General features: G+C 39.6%; 1 protein-coding gene across 1 annotated transcript in view; it reads left to right on the top strand.

The window, feature by feature from the left end:
* Window positions 1-7,429: 7,429 nt before the first annotated feature.
* Window positions 7,430-17,379, top strand: part of HEPACAM2 (HEPACAM family member 2) — a 43,873-nt gene continuing 33,923 nt past the window's right edge. Inside the window, exons 1-3 of the mRNA XM_019531176.1 lie at window positions 7,430-7,508; window positions 11,848-12,198; window positions 13,698-13,982. Of these exons, the coding sequence (XP_019386721.1) occupies window positions 7,430-7,508; window positions 11,848-12,198; window positions 13,698-13,982 (715 nt within the window). The remainder of the gene's footprint in view (window positions 7,509-11,847; window positions 12,199-13,697; window positions 13,983-17,379) is intronic.

Below are 17,379 nucleotides of genomic sequence, written 5' to 3'. Positions count from 1 at the left end.
CAGCACTCTTTCCTGCTTATGCAGGGGGTCGGACTCGATGATCTATTGAGGTCCCTTCCGACCCTAGCATCTATGAATCTATGACTCTATAGCCAACAAAAAGTTGTATTATATATGTTTAACATGGGATTTTTTAAATAAAATGTCAGTGGCCAGGTTTTACAAACCCTATTTAGACTAAGAAGTATTGTACTCCTTGAACAGTTGTGGCAGTTTCAGTTACACCATTTAAAGAATAAAGTGCTACTTAACGTGAGCTAGACAGCATCAGAGTATGGCCCATAAGAAGTTCATAGACTTCATTGACATTAGGGCTGGAAGGGACCTCAGAAGATCATTGAGTCCAGCCCACTGCCACAGGGGCAGGAAGTCAGCTAGGGTCAAAGGATCCCGGCAAGATAAACATCCAAATGTCTCGTAAAGGAGTCCAGAGTAGGTGCTTGCACTACCTCTGGCAGTAGTCTGTTCCAGGGCTTGGGGACTTGGACAGTAAGGAAGTTCTTCCTTATGTCCAGCCTGAAATGGTCTTGACGGAGTTTGTGACCGTTTGACCTTGTCATCCCTTGGGGTGCTCTGGTGAACAGGGATTCCCCCAGATCCTGATGTATACCCCTTATATACTTATAGGCAGCCACCAGGTCCCCCCAGTCCCACGCTTTTCCATGCTGAAGAGTCCCATAGCTCTCAGCCTCTCACCATAAAGCCTGTTTTCCTGCCCTCTGATCATGCTTTTCTACCCTCAAAAAATGCATAAAATATACAGGGATAAGGACACATATGTACACCATAAAATGACAAAAATGTCTATTTAAAAACTTAGTTGAAAATGCTATTTTGTTAAAAAATAAAACAAGAAGATATAAAAGACAAAGAAAATGTTTGTACGGCATTGTTCAATGTGTTTACTTACGATTGGGATGATGGAACAGAAAGCTTCCTGAGCAAACTTAGACAACATGAAACACAGAAAGATTGCAAACACACTAGAGGACAGGAACATAATTCAGAAGAGTCTTGATAGATTGGACAGTTGGGCTGGAGCCAACAGGATGAAGTCCAATGCTGACAAATAAAAAGTGTTACACCTGACAAAGAATAATCCAAAACAGAAATGCAAAAAGGGTGACAACTGACTGAATGGCAGCACTACGAAGAAGGATTTGGGAGTCTTGGTGGTTCACAGACTCATTAGGTGTCTTCAGAGTGACAAAAGGCAAATGCAGTTTTGGGCTGTATCGATAGAAACATTAGGTGTATGACATAGGATGGGATAGTGTCTATTCAGTACTGGCTTGGCCTCATCTACAGTATGGGCTCCCTATTTTAAAAAGGATATAGAGAAGTTAGAGTGTGACAAAAATGTTAAGGGTTTGGAAGGCAACTCATATGAGGAGAGGTTGAAGGTAATAGGCATGTTCAGGTTGCAGAAAAGGTGCTGAAGAGAAAATATGATAGCAGCCTTCAAATATCAGAAGGGTTACCATAAAGAAGAGGGAAATACCTTTTCTTCATCACTGCAAAGAGCAGGATGCATAAGATACTTTTAGAGTGAATACTGGGAAAACGTCTTCACTTTGAACAGAGAGGCACTGAAAGGGAGACCTGGGGCAGAGATCAGCAACCTATGGCCCATGAGCTGGATCCATCCCCCCCACACGGGGAGCTTCACTTGGAGCTTCAGTTGTGGGTGCTTTCTTCATGACACCACAGGGATGAGTGTTAGCTGTGGGCCCTATCACTATGCCACCACAGAGACAACTGGCAGCAAATGGGTTCTAGTATCCTTATGCTGAACACCTAAGTGAGGGTGGTTCCTTGCCCTCCATCATTGCTGACCTTGTGAAGAAACAGCTTGAGAGGCTGGACACCTTCAAGTCAGCTGGCCCTGATAATTTACACCCCAGAATACTCAAGGAGCTGGCTAGCATCATAGCTCAGCCCCTGGCATGGATCTTCGAGTGCTCCTGGCACTCTGAAGTGCCCAATGATTGGAATAAGGCCAGTGTGTTGCCTATCTCCAAAAAAGGGAAGAAAGTGGATCCAACAAACTACAGGCCCATCAGCCTGACCTCTGTCCTGGGGAAGCTCTTAGAAAAAAAACATCAAGGAGGCCATTCTTAATGGATTGGCCAATGGCAACACCCTGAGGGATAGCCAGCATGAGTTTGTTGTGGGTAGGTCCTGCCTGACCAATCTCATTTGCTTTTACAACCAGGCGTCCTATCACCTGGACAAGGGGGAAGAAATCGATGTCATATATCTTGACCTCAAAAAAGCCTTCAATCTGGTATCCTATGATCACCTTTGGCAAACTGGCCAACTGCAGCCTCGGGTCTGCCATGATCCACTGGCTGGGGAAGTGGCTCCATGGTCGGACCCAGAGGGTGGTGGTTGATGGAAGTCAATCGTCATGGTGCCCTGTGACCAGTGAGGTCCCTCAAGGCTCTGTCCTTGGACCTATTTTGTTCAACCTCTTCATTAATGATGTAGACATTGGAGTCAGAAACAGACTGGCCAAGTTTGCCAATGATACCAAACTTTGGGGTAAAGCATCCACACCTGAGAACAGGGGGGTAATTCAGGCTGACCGTGACAGGCTCAGGAAATGGGCGGATGAGAACTTGATGGTGTTTAACACCAAAAAATGCAAGGTTCTCCACCTTGGGAGAAAAAACCTGAAGCATGTCTATAGGCTCAGCAGTGCTACGCTGACTAACACTACGGACAAGAGGGACTTGGGGGTCAGGATTGACCACAAGACGAACATGAGCCTGCAATGTGATGCTGCAGCCAGCAAAGCAAACAAAATGCTGGCTTGCATCCATAGATGCTTCTGAAGCAAATCCCAAAACGTCATTCTCCCCTTGTACTCAGCCTTGGTGAGGCTGCAGCTGGAGTACTGTGCCCAGTTTTGGGCTCCGCAATTCAAAAAGGATGTGGAGAAGCTTGAGGGAGTCCAGAGAAGAGCCATGCGCATGATCAGAGGTCAGGAAAACAGACCTCTGATGAGAGGCTGAGAGCCATGGGACTCTTCAGCCTAGAAAAGTGCAGGCTCAGGGGTGATCTGATGGCCACCTATAAGTTTATCAGGGGTGCTCACCAGGATCTGGGGGAACCTCTGTTCACCAGAGCGCTTCAAGGGACAACCAGGTCGAATGGTTATAAATTCCTGCAAGACCATTTCAGAATGGACATAAGGAAGAACTTCTTTACTGTCTGATTCCCCAGGGTCTGGAATGGCCTGCTGCCAGAGGTGGTTCAAGCATCCACTTCGAACGCTTTCAAGAGAAATCTGGATGTTTTTCTTGCTGGGATCCTATGACCGCAGCTGATTTCCTGCCCCTGGGGCAGGGGGCTGAACTCAATGATCTTCTGAGGTCCCTTCCAGCCCTAATGTCTATGAAATCTATAAAATCCATTCACCTCCAACCCATGGTGGGTCATTCAAGCCTGCAGCCAAACAAAGATGCCTCTCTTGGCCTAGTGAAGTTCTAGAATCTCCTTCGTTTGAAATTATTAAGAAGAGTTTGAGTAGCCATTGGTCAGGCATGAACTAGGAGTGGGTAAAGAGTTGGAAGCCCAGAAGCCTCCTATACATGGATCACTGGGGGATCCTGAGAAGAGCTCTTCAGCCCACAGCAGGCAGATATGGGAGAGGACCACGTTCAGTAGCTGGAGACTGAACTAGAACTCCACAACTAGTTTAGGAACAAAAGAAGATTAAAGGTTCTGGGTAAGTTTATGGAGGAAAGAACGACAGAACGGGTGTTCTGGCTCTCCAGTTGGGGAGTGTTATGTAAGTAGGGATTTGTTTGCTGTAACCAGGTTGCAGTGTAGAGCAAAGGGTGTTTTCCCCTCCATGCCTCTGATATTTTCTGAGTGCCATATGGGGCTTGGAAGGAATGTTTTCCCTCCTGTTGCTACAGGTGTCAGGAGTATTTTTCACCTTCCTCAGAAGCATTAGGTGTTGGCTGCAGCCAAAGCTGGGGGTCTTGACTAGAGTGTCACAAAGCTGGGGATTTTGACTAGAGTGTTAAAATCCCCAGTCAAAATGCTTCTGCTGGATTTAAAACCTGGAGGCTCCTTTTAGGACAGAAACGGAGACAAACAAGAGCTGGGCAGGGATACAGGCAAGAGTGAAGTATGGGTTCAGGCTAGGCAGGGTGCAGGTACAAACTAAGCATAGGCAAGGCACAGGTCTAAGGAAAGCACAGATGCAAGCAGGAATGTAGGCATGGATCAAAGCAAGCTTTAGGCTAGATAATGTTCTGATGGTATCAGCTGACAAACAAGTAAGCAGGGTTCCCAGGCAGGTCAAGAGACACAACCAGATTGTCTGCTGCTCAGATGGAGCTCTGCTATCTGGCTTGAGTTTATGAAGGCCTGTGTGGGCAGGCTCTCCTCCTGAGGGCCCTGGAGATGACAGAGCTAGCACCCAGCTGGGACCTGGAACTGGATCAGTCACAGCGAGGGCTTGACGTTTTACAGTTTGTGGTTACAGGCTTTTGGCTCCCTACTCAGGGTCAGACCAATTACATTGGGAATCAGGAAGGAATTTTACCCTACAGTGAGATCGGTATGGATTGTGGAGTTTTATTGCCTTCCTCTGTATGGGGGAGCGGGGAGAAGGAGGTTATGGTCCTCTTTCTTGGATCTCTCAAGTGTATTTTAAGAACCCTTGTATCAGTGGAACATTAAGTTGTATTCAGTAAAGAGCAATGATACAAATATACCTTTCAAAATAATGAGCAAGCTTGTCGAGTACTAATGTACAATAGTGCTCACAAACCTTAATAATGGTAATGGCTACTACCCTGGGCCTCATTCTCATATGGGTGTAGTCCCAGATTTACAAGACATTTAGATTGGTCCTTAGTGGGATTTTCAAAATGCCCTACTCTATTGAATGCCATATGAATTCCTACTAGGTACTTATATGACTCTTTAGGCACCTAAATTCTTCAAAAAATCTATTCTCAGTCCCCACAGCCCAGTCCTGAGTTTTGTTCAAACTCTGCTCCTGTATAACTACCTAGCAGTTTAGATTTTCACAGGTCATTAGATTTTTTAATCTCTGAGCTATATTAATTTACAAGTAGCTGCCAGATTTGGTCATATGCTATCTATTTTAACTACCACCTCTAACAAGCAGCAAGCAGCATCTCAGGCAATCCAAACAAACTGAATATCAAACCCTGCCAATAAAAATGTTGCCTTGTACACACAATTCTTACTGCGAAGAGGTGAGAGAATGGATCACTGAGAGCAGAGAGTACCCCCAGCATTGAGTGCACTAGAGAAGCTGATCAGATACTACCATGATAAGGGGCAGATGAAAATCGTCATAGTACAGAACAGAGAGATGGAGAGACAGGAGTTTCCAGTTAGAATTATTGTTTCCCTTGTCCCTCCTGTCTCATGTGCTAACAGTTATGTGCGTTCCTGGTGCTCTGTTTATTTGTGAAAAAGTGTATTGTCTCGGATCCCGATGTATTTTATCAAGTGCTGCTTTACTTAGGCCAGGGCTGTCCAGTTGCTAAGAGGCCAGGGGCCACATGCCTATAGACCACACCAGGGCAAGCCATGGACCCCACTGTGGGTGCCCCCCACCACTGCACCATGCCCTCCACCACTGCTGCACCTAATACCTGCACTCTCCGCAAACAACCCCTGCACCATGTGCATACCCTCTACCCCCACTTCTGTATCATGCACCTGTGCAGCCACCAGTTGAACAGCTTAGATAAAGATATATGCAGGCAAATTTGCACCTCCAGATAGGACCAGCTTGTTGAATTGTCATTTGTTCTGAAACTGCTTCTGAACAGAAGATAAGGGTAGAGTAATAGTAGAGCACTAGAGTAACCAAGAAGTAAAGGATCTGGGAGTTCTACTTCAGGCCACAAAGCACCCAGATAAACAAAGTCCTTTACACTAGGAATTCCAAAAGCCTTATAACTAAAGGGCCATTTCAAAGGGCAGTCCCTGGCGGCAGGCCACATCAAAGGGGCTCCCAGGCCACGTTTTGAGATCCCCTGCTATAAATCATAATCCTCAGTAGTGGAGAGTATTACAAAAACTACTGCAACCTTTGTGTGGGCAGAGCATGTGTCCTTCACCTGTTGACCCATGTAAGATAATGACTCCAGGGCTCCTGTCTCCTCCATGGTGTTGCTATCATGAAGCAGTCCTTTTCTTTCCTGAGCTTGATACTGAGGTGCTGACCAAGTCCTGAAGGTTCGGAGTGCACTAAACTCCTTTTAACTTCAATGGGAGCTGAGAATGCTTATTCCTTCCAGAAGTTCCAGCACCTTGAGGAATGAGCTTTCTGAGCACAAGGCTGGGAATACCCCCAAACTCAGTACAGAAGAAAAATTATATGGGTTGGCAACCATTTCCTCCCACAAAAGACAGGGCACAATCTAACCTAACAGTTGTGAGCTGTGCTTGTGGCTGCCTCGGTACCACATAATTAAACCTTAATAAAATAGATAAACCACCTCTAGATGCAAATATTTGCTATCGAACATTATTGCACATGAAGGGATGGAAAGATTGACTGGTTTGCTGATGACTAACTAGTCTTGCATACTGAATGACAGCCTTAAATAAAAACCAGCTTGTAAATGAGTATTAATTTAAAGCACAGTCAATTAACACAGAATAAACAGACTAGTAGCTAAGTTGCCAGCCTGGGTAAGATTTCTACCTTAGGTTGAGGAGTTTTTGTCTACACTTGTGGATACCCCTGCAAAACACATCCGTGACTCAGAAAGAAACAACTCTGAGGTAAAAAAGATTATCCCTCAAAAAACATTACTTTTAAATATTTAAAAGAAAAATCTAAAAAAAAATTGCTGTAGAGAAACAACTGCATATGAAAAGTGTATACAATATATCTGTTACACTGATATCTGGTCTCAATTTTTCTTTACCTTTTTGGCAAAGATATGTCTAACACTTTATACAATACATATAGGGATCCTAACATTGGAAGAGGATGATATTTCTACCTATTAGGATCCTATTTGAAGTTAAAGTAACTATTTAGCAGATCACTGGTGTTTCACTGTATAACTATTTAACAATATACCACCTCAATACCTGTATAAGTTTTCCATGGTGTACGTACATTTATTTCTCTTGATGCAGTGAAATTCATACCCTGTACCCTGTTTATCACACTTTGGACCACATTTGCTAGGAATAAACTAGGGAAAGATTATGATAAAGTCACAGGCAATGAAGATGTTGAGTACTAATCTAACAGGTGTTCCCACTCCCTGTGTCCTTTGTATACGCATATTCAAATCACACAAGGCTAGCGGCAGGATAGGGTCTGTTAACTCACTGCTGATTTCCCTAGCAAATAAGCCAGCAGCTGCTGGACCAAGCACTGGCTTAGCCCAGAGAAGAAGGTGTTATTTGTATGGGACACGATGCTTTCATGGAGCCCTTTAGCAACTCATTTTGTGAGTTACAGTGCAAAATATATTTTCTGCTTTTAGGTAAGAGAGGTGATGTAGTATTATGCCTGTTTGTTTTCACCGGGGACAAGTGATTTATTGATATGTAGACAAGGTTCTTTGAATATGTATATTTTTAAATGTTAAAGATTTTTTTTAATTGTTGCATCCTTTTAAAAAAAAAGCCTACATGTGTTTAACCTAGTAGTATGCTTTTTCAGTAGGAAAGCAGAAAGTTTGTCAGCTATTGTATAATACTTATTATATATGATTTTTTAAGTAAAACATCATCATTGAATGTGTTATATGTTTGTAATGTTTAGCCTGACAGTTGTTGTTGTTTATCCAAAACTATCTTCTGAAAGTGAATTTAGTTTGTTTGACAATATAGTATAATCTTTCAGTTTCCCAAAATAATGTTTGGTTGAGAAGATGCAAAAGTAATAAGGTACTATTTAAACATGTTGTTTTGGTATACAATCTTGATAAGGGTATCCGTAAAGAAAAATATAATTTTCGTGCCCAGGTTACTTGAGGAAAATAATTTACAAAAAAACCAAATGGTTCAAGGAAATAATCTCATTTTGGCACTGCTACATTTACTGGGTGAAAGGACAAGTTTAATCTGGCGAGGCTTTTTTTAATAGTCACTATCATTATGATTTTATATTTTGAAAAGAAGAAGAATACAGATTTTATAAAAGTTTAAGTTTCCAACTAACTCCTACCACAGACTCTGACCTGGTCATTTAATAGAGCAGAGACTGCTTTCCTGCTCATAATACTTTCTCTTTGGTACGCAGGGTACATAGGTGCCACTATTATACGCATACATTTGTCATCCATGTATTTGACAAAAAAGAATGCCCCAGGTACTTTTTTAGAAAGCTGCTGCAATGTTAGATACAATTCTCTTTACCTCTCTAATGTTATTTCTAAAACTTTTTAGAATCAAGGTTTGTTTTATTTAGTTATTTATTTAAGGAATCTGTAACATTGTAAATGTTTCTTTCTATAACATAAATTTAAGTGATATTGGCTTTACATTTCTTTCCTCTGCTTGAAGAACTTAATTTACTGTAAATTATTTTACTAAATTTGGAGTTCAAGTCCTTTGTGAAGGGGAATTTTATCTGACATTTGCAGTTTTACATCAGTAGAGCTTGCAATTCCCAAAAAAAATACATTAATAAGGATTTTTAGTAACACTGAATATTTTAAATTAACTAAAAAAAACAAATACTTCTTGCCTGCTATATGTGTATAACATTTTTGTTGAAGCTTTCACTAAAGCCCTATAGTAAGTCTAATGTTATTTCTGTATTTGGTTTCTAAATCATTATATTTAAATGCTAAGATATACATGAAGAAGTCATGCCAACATACACTTTCAGATACAGACCATTATAAACTTTTTCATGTGTGAATTGCTTTCTATTACTATAACACTCTAATTTTGTGATCAAAGGCATGGTCCAAATCCCACTAAAGTCAATAAAAGTCTTTCCATTACCTTCAGTGTCCTTTTGTCAGATGTATAAATAAAGCAAACATCTACAGAAATGTTGTTCCATTAAGGATAGCAAAATTTGGGCCTCTGGACACAGTAGATAAGCAATATGTCTGAACTCTAGGACTTATAAAAACTATGGTGCTTTCCCCCTTGTGTAGGCATTTACATCTGTGAAAAAAATAATGTCAAATACCACCATTCTGATTTTTGCCCACCTTTATACAGGATAGTAAACAGTTTAGAATAGAATCCTATTTTTTCTAGGATAATAAAAAGGATGTGTGCTTTAAACTTCAGGGAATAATGAAACCTCACTAAGCAGGTTTCAGTTTATGCAGTAAACACAAAATATGATGTCATAGTTTTTATTTAAACTAAAGCGGCAGACTTTGTTTAATATAAATAGTAGCTCTGTTGTGCTTGCTAATACTCAGAAGAGTGATATGGAAGCAAAACATAGATCACTTTGAGTTCCAGATGGAGGTCACTTTGGTAAAACCCAGAAAGTTTATAGTCAATATAGAAAAACTAGCTTTATAGAGTCTATGTCACTGGCAAGAAATTTAGCAAGTTATACATAGACGTATGTTTAGATTTTGATTATTCTTAATTACTGCATGAGATAACATGATGTGAAAAGGGGAATTTCCTGAACAATTGTCTTTAAAATTGATTTCATTATATATTCTGAGAGGTTCGTGTAAGTATCTTGACATGGATATACTTAATGGGGTGAAAATAAATTAAACCTAGTGCTCTCTAGTTTTATTTTTCATTTTGAAAAATGGTTGATTAAGTTAGGCTTGCAAGTGCATGTTTAGGTATATATAAAACAAGTAGCCTGATTTTTTGAAATGCTGAATACTAAGCATTCCTATCAAATCTTATGGGATATATAGGACACTCAGCATTTTGGAACTCAGGCAACTTAATGTAAATGTGAATTTAGAAGCCTAATTTTAGGCATCCTTTTCATTTTATTAAAATTTGACCAAGTTTACATTGGTAGGGACTATAACTCCTATCCTAGATGTACCTGAAGTAACATGTATATATATGAAAGTTTCAGAAAATAACAGTAGTTTCAAAAGAAAACCACTTTGTGTGTAATGATCATTTACTGGGCCACATTGCTTCCCTACATAGTCATAAATAATGGGCGTCTGATGCTGCCATCATCAGTGTTCCCTGCTGCTATCAATTTTCCCCATTATGTCACAGACATATAGCATGGGATACTGTTTAGCTGTTATATTCTGAAACACCTCACACTTTACGTATTTCATCAATAAAATATGCTACTGGGTTACTGCCACTATTATTGTGAACAGTAGTATATTATCCTGTGATTCACTTATTGTAGACACGGATAAAATGTTAGGGACTCAAGTCCAGTTGGCTTCTAACAGAATTTAAGTTTTGGGTTACTCATGTGCTTCCAAAAACTTTCCAGGATAGTGTTAACCAAAACATCAGACAAAATTGGTCTTGAAACCGTATTTCACATGATATTTGCTTACTGGCAATATTATTAAGAATTAAGTGAAAGTCTACTCCATCAACTTGAGTTCATCAAAGCATTTAATTGCTTCTTCAATATAAGTGATTCTGTTAGAAGTTTAAATGTTTGGACTTGTCTTCATCAAAACTCTGATGAAGACTTTTATTCAGGAACCCAAAGTCAACCAACATAACTCTTAAAAAAATCATTTTTTTAAAAAACTCCCTTATCTAAAAACAACTTCTCCAATACTCACTTCCCTATGCCCATAGAGATGTTCCCACACATTGATTAAACCTGATCATATCATCAGAGCATGATCTGAGAAAACAGGGAAGTTTGCACTGAGCCTGTTAAAGCCCCATCCCAACAGACTACTGCCCTGCAGCTCATTGTCCTGAAAGGGGAAATAATGTTACTTCCTTTATCTCTCCTGTTCTGTGCTCAACTGGCTCTAAATGTTCCCAGACAGTAATATTTAGATCCCTTTTTCTCCACAAATTACTATGGACACGTTAAATATGGCTTTTAACCTCTCAATTTATCTTTGTTTCATTGGTAGTGGTCCTGGTGTGACAAAACCAAGCATTTTTTCTTTGCTCTACATTAAAGAAACTTTATGGCTTAGTTGTGTTGGTGGTCTCTGCACTGATGCTCCTTTTCTAGGCATTAATTCATCCCTTACATATTACTTTTAACTGTGGTCATACCTTTGATGTTCAAGCTTGTTCTTTTTCCTATTTTCTGCCAGATACCCATTGGAAAAAATATTTATAGCAGATGCTATTTTTTATAGATGCTACCATGCTGATATACCATATTATTAGTCTCTGAAAGCTAGAGAAGCTCATAAATTAGCTGATATAATAACAAAGGATGATGGGTTATATTGTCTGGTCCTTACCTATTCATTTTCAGATTTTCACCATGGTGGGGAGGGTGTTGTTTTTGAGACCAAGCTTGTTGTAAAAGGAATTTGATGTTAGTAGCATTAGCTGGACTTCGTCGAAACACCTCCATCCTTACTTATTTCATGAAATAATTTGTTTAGGAATTGTTATTTTACTTACTCTACAGAGCATCAAGATTAAACAGCAACAACACAATCTTCCAATGCCTCTTTTGATTCTTGTTAAACTTCTGAAAAACATTCTACCCCAGGAATAGACATATATTTAGTTTCAGGAAAAATGGAGTAGTTTTCAAATAAAACTTGGTCCAACTCCAGTAAAATCACTAGCTGTCTTTCCATGGGAGCAGGGTCAGCGCTATTAGAAAGAAGTTTAATTATGGCAATAATTTCTCCATTAGAAGTTCCATTTAGAATGTGCTGTTTCCAGTTTCACCTACTTTCTACTTGTATGCAGGTATTTGTTCTGCACTGAAGTTGACAGTACCCTCACATACTATCCAGGGCATTGAGGGGAAGCCACTCAATCTTGCTGTTGATTACAATTTCAACATCACAGCTTCAGAAATCCAAATAATATGGCTGTTCGAAGGACCTCCAACTACACTTAAATATTTACTTAGCTCCGTAAATCAGTCAGTAGTTCCAGATTTGGAATATCAGCAAAAGTTTACCCTCATACCACCAAATGCATCTTTGATGATCAATCCTCTACATATTAGCGATGAAGGCAATTACATTGTAAAAGTCAATGTTCGTGGAAATGAGACAATAGCAGCCAGTCAAAAAATTCAAGTAGCTGTTGATGGTAAGTAAATAAAATACTGTTTTCCCCCCCGTGTTGCAAACAAAACTGCAAAATTAGTGAAGAACTATTCACCTGGAATCCCCTACAGGTTTGTACAATTCAATCTGACTGTGCCTGGACAAATCAACTGACAGAGAAGTCATGTTATGCTTATTTTCTAGAACTGTAGGAGTTAAGCATGACAACAGTTTATTACTAAACAAACTAAAAATACTGATTGTTACCTTATTCATCTTAAGTAAATCTAACTGGGTTTGTATAGACACCGTATCACTAATGTGAAATTGGATGAACCACAGTGATCTTAGGAAGTGATCTGTTTTCATACAGCTTGATTCTGCCACCCTTATTTGCCTTGAGGCTGCAATAACTTTAACATAATACTTTTTTCTTCTAGTTGGGACCCTCTCTTTGAGGTGAATTTTAGAGGCAGATGCCTATTCAGGATTCTATACTGCAAAGGAGCTAGAGATTGGGTCCATATAACCTGAAAGCCATCTTTGAAGACAAACCTTGAAGAGCAAAATATGGCTCTAAGTGTAGGGCCTTGTGTGAGCTAGGCTTCCTTTTTCCTACCTATCAATAGGTACAAAAAGATATGGGTCTATTCTCCTATTAGTGCCAGTACTAGTAGCTACTAGTTTTAGTAGCTTCCATTAATGTCGGTGAAAGTTATTCATATATATGGAAAAAACACGTGTATATCTGATTATTTCTTTTTTCCCCCAAGAGAAAATAACACAAATCTGTCTTGATCTGACTGCAGGTGATGAACAGTCCCAGAATGAGGGGTGGGAGGAAGTAAAAGAGCACTAAAGAGGGCACCTCTTGCAAAGGTCTCTTCACCAACTGGTCAGTAAGATGGCCATGGGAGATTGGCTCTTCATCTCCTCTTCATTAATTTAGATTTTGATCTGGGTATCTGGAATCTGGCTTTTTGTGATTGCCAAAGGGCCAGCTTCCAGACTAAAAAGGGAACCCGGTAAACCCTTTTATTTACAGGAGAGGGGGAGATCTGAAGTTTTTGCATACCATAATCCCCCTTGTGGTACCTTTTGTTCCTGTCATGGTGTAAAGGGGGAAGCATTCACGAGCATGAGTCGAATCCTGTTGGTAGGCTGAGGATGGGCTATCTCAAGTTATGGGTGACAAGGTGGGAGCCCTCTTAAATGTCTAAGCTTAATAAAGTTGTGACTTGTTGCTTAAAACCATCCCTGTGACTGCTATTACTTTCATGTCCTAATCAAAAACATATTTGCCCTCCAATCTTTATGTCATATTCTCAGTTAATATAAATCTTCCTAGCTCTGTTACCATGACTGAAAGTATGTCTGCTGGCACCAGGTGATGTTTTGAACTTTTAAGAATGTAAAAACTGAAGTGTAAACACTTTCTAAAAAAAGGTAAATGTCATTTCTTTCACCTGGGCAGTAAAGGAGATCTACTGATATTCTAAATGGCAACTCTTGTTTATAACCCTTCATGTCTCTATCTTACAGTTCCTGTCACAGAGCCAATTGTACATACCCAACCTTCTTCAGGGGCAGTGGAGTATGTGGGGAACATTACACTAACATGTACTGTGAGAAAAGGGACAAGGGTAGCTTACCAGTGGATGAAAAATGGGAAACCTATCCATGCCAGCCCTAGTTACACCTTTTCCTCAAACAATGACACACTTTTGATTGTTCCTGTTGTGAAAGAAGACATTGGAAATTATAGTTGTTTGGCAACCAACCCTGTCAGTGTGATGGAAAGTGAGATAATTACACCAATTATATATTGTGAGTATATTAAATATTCATGAATACTTTTGTCTAACTGAGCTTTCTAAAGAGACAACTGCTAACTGCAGAATAGGAAGAAAGCACTTAATTTGTGTTTATATGATGGTTTCCACTCAAAGCAGACTAGACTAATAAGCCAGCTGTACTGCTCCATAATAATTTAATAAAGAACCTAGTAAACGTTATGGAGCTGTTAAAGATTAGCTTCAGCTGCAGAATTCAGGTCTGAATTTCAAACACCTCAAAATGAAAAGGCCATCAAACTTGGGCAGGGTGGGTGCCAGTAGAATTGTGCAGTACATGAGGAACTGGATAAAAGGGAGGAATCAGTGAGTAGTGCTAAAAAGAGAAATATAAGGCTGGAAGGAATTAATTAAAGGAATTTCTCCAAGATAGGTCTCAGGACTGATCTTGCTTATTATTTGTATTAGTCGCCTTAGCACAAGAAGTAGATATGTTCTTAAGAAACTGGCCAAGAATACCAAGTTAGGAGGTATCATCAACATGAAGGAGGATCAGGATGCTGTACAGAAATAATTGAATAACCTTGCAGACTGGAGCAATACAAATGGCATGAAATTCACCACTACAAGATGTAAGGTTATGCAGTTAGGACATAATACCAAGAATTTCTGCTATAAGATACTCACCAGTTTGAAAAGACTGAGGAGGAAGAAACTAGGTGTGCTACTTGATTACATGATGGCTGTGAACCACCAGTGTGTTGCAGACATGAAAAAGGTAAATGCAATCCTAGGATAAAGGCCTAGATTAGACCAGTAAGAATATGAAAAAAATGATGACAATGTTAAGCAGATTATGCAGTTCATTGGATAATGGCAAAGCCTTAACTGATAAAGGACACTGATATGAAAGCAGTAATCTGCTTAAAATAAACCAAACAATTTGTCTAAACTGTCTCCAAGTCAGTATATTTATTCACAGATGAAAAATGCTTTATTGATTTTTGAGGTGTTGGAGGTGAGGATTTTCATTATCACCATACCAGTGTTACAAAGATTCCCTCCAAAAGCTAATATTGCTCTAGATTAGTAGTTCCCAACCATTTCTTTATGCGCCTCGCTGCTGGGAGCAGAGTGTAGTGACGGCGGCAGCCCAGGAGCGTGGGAGCTCCTGGCAGGAGGCACAGCTCATCTTTTCTGTGCAGCACCACTGGCATTGACCCTGCAACCCTAATTTGGGTCACAACCTGGGGTTGGGAACCACTGCTCTAGATATTGGATTAGATGACTTCCTGAGGCCCCCTTTGCTTAGTTTTCTGTGATTCTGTATACATTGCATTTTCTTTATGCCATATCTGACTTTCTGATCCAGTATTTTTAATGACATGCAGAGGTGAATTTTATATCCATTCTTCATTGTCAGCCACCCTACTGAGCTAAGAGCCAGTTCTGCCCAGTGAAGAGTATATTAATAGCAAACATGGATAAAGGGACTTTTAGCTGGCCTTTTTAAAATGAGAGTTATAAAAATAGTATGTAGGAGCTGAGCAGAAAGTTGTGTTTCTACCCACAACAAGCAGAGGACCTATAACAGCTCTAAAGTGAAAGGACCAGTTCTAGCAGTTTATTAATTTTCTATGGTGAGGAAGTAACCAACTGGCTTTCCTAAGGAAACAGGTTTTCAAAGGCAGTATGTGCACTGCTGCACTTGTATATCCTTGATTTGGATATTTTTTTTAGGAACAAAAAAGTTTAGATCAAGGGCCACACATGTATGAATTCATTGTACATGCTGCTTTTCTAGCCTTAATAAGAAATGAATATGAAAGATGAACAGAAAGATGACAAAATAAAATGTTACAGCAAAGTTGAAACCCACAATAACCTGACAACCTTCTTGCAGTATAGTAACATGGGATACGTATCTCATATGTTGCTTCCATACTGATTTATATATCAGTCCTTGACAAATTCTGATAGATGACAACTGTATTTAGTTTCAGCATCTACACAGTAACTGCCAAAGAATATATTGGCATTGGTAACCACAATGAGAAGGAAGTAGCCATTATATCCAGGTCCTATATTATTCATGGAAACAAGTGGATTATTCTATGGATATCTTTTCAAGTTCAGATGGCATTTCTCTGCATGCTGGTCTATGCTTCAGAATTAAGTATTGTACTGCCTCTTGCCTGATTTAAAGCTGATCAAAAATTAAAACCAATTCTTCTTGTAAACCTTTAAAATATCAAAGTTACTTTAATATCAAAATGTTTGATACTGGCTTTTTTTTTAATATTTGGGGGTTTATGTTTCTCAAAGGCATAAGGGAAAAATTAACAAACTACCTGTCAAAATATTTTATTTACCAAAAATTGTAATATATTTTGCCATATTTGTGTAAACCTTTAGGCAGAGGCCAAGAAAGAACAGTACTTGTTCTTTCCATGTTCTTATTAGGTTTAGTAGTCTTACCACCTCCATTAAATTTTCAAGTCAGTTTAATCATACTAGCCTCTGCCACAGTTTACAGGATTTTTTGTCTTTTAGCTACCACTTGTCAATAATAATCTAGTACAGGCTTCAGGGTCAGTACGCACCATATGCCAGTGCTGTAGGGAGTTTCTGTAAGTGATAAAAAAGGTCACTCACAGTAAATATCTACCATCTGCTCAGAAACTACATGGATAACAGTCTCATGATGATAGGAGCAATCTGAAATATTCCCACACAGCAGTAAATTGTTACTCAGAATAGGTGATTTATTATGTTACACGTCATTTGCTAAACAGGCTTTGCTGAAGCAAGAGATTCATTTCTGCCAGGAATGATACTAAAATTGAAGATAAGAATTCAGTGAACCAGGGAAGGAATTATTTTAAATCAAAAACTTCATTCGTTCAGTCAATGTTACATGTGAATATTATTCTATTTGTCTATTAATTCTAAAAATAATGCATCTCACAGTGCTTAACAAGTAAACACCTAATTCAGAAAAATCATTACAAGAAAGAGAGCGAACCGATAAGTCTGCTTGCATGGCTGCTGTAGCAGAAGCTGCTGCACTCATTGAGAGATAAACATAATGGAACACATTGGGCACATCTACATGTTGCCTTATGTCACTTATGTCGCCGTGCTGCATGCTACGGTGACATAGCAGTCATGTGAGTCTACACGTGATCAGCAGCTACATTGCCATAGCAGCACACTCTTCCATTTTAGCACACCGCTATGGCAACATAGCGGGAAAATCTAACCATGTGCCACACGCACAGTGCAGTATGAGCAGTTACTGAGCTGTACTGCTGAAATGTTCCTTTTGCAAGTACTAAAGCATGGTGATGTGTATACACACCCATTTAGTCCTAAAGAGAAGTTGCCAGTTCATCTGCATCTAAGAAACCATGTCTGGAATACAGATTAAA

This window comes from Crocodylus porosus, unplaced genomic scaffold, assembly GCF_001723895.1.
Source record: "Crocodylus porosus isolate Cpor-Errol unplaced genomic scaffold, CroPor_comp1, whole genome shotgun sequence".
Lineage (NCBI taxonomy): Eukaryota > Metazoa > Chordata > Crocodylia > Crocodylidae > Crocodylus > Crocodylus porosus.
This window is presented reverse-complemented; position numbering and strand designations above follow the sequence as displayed.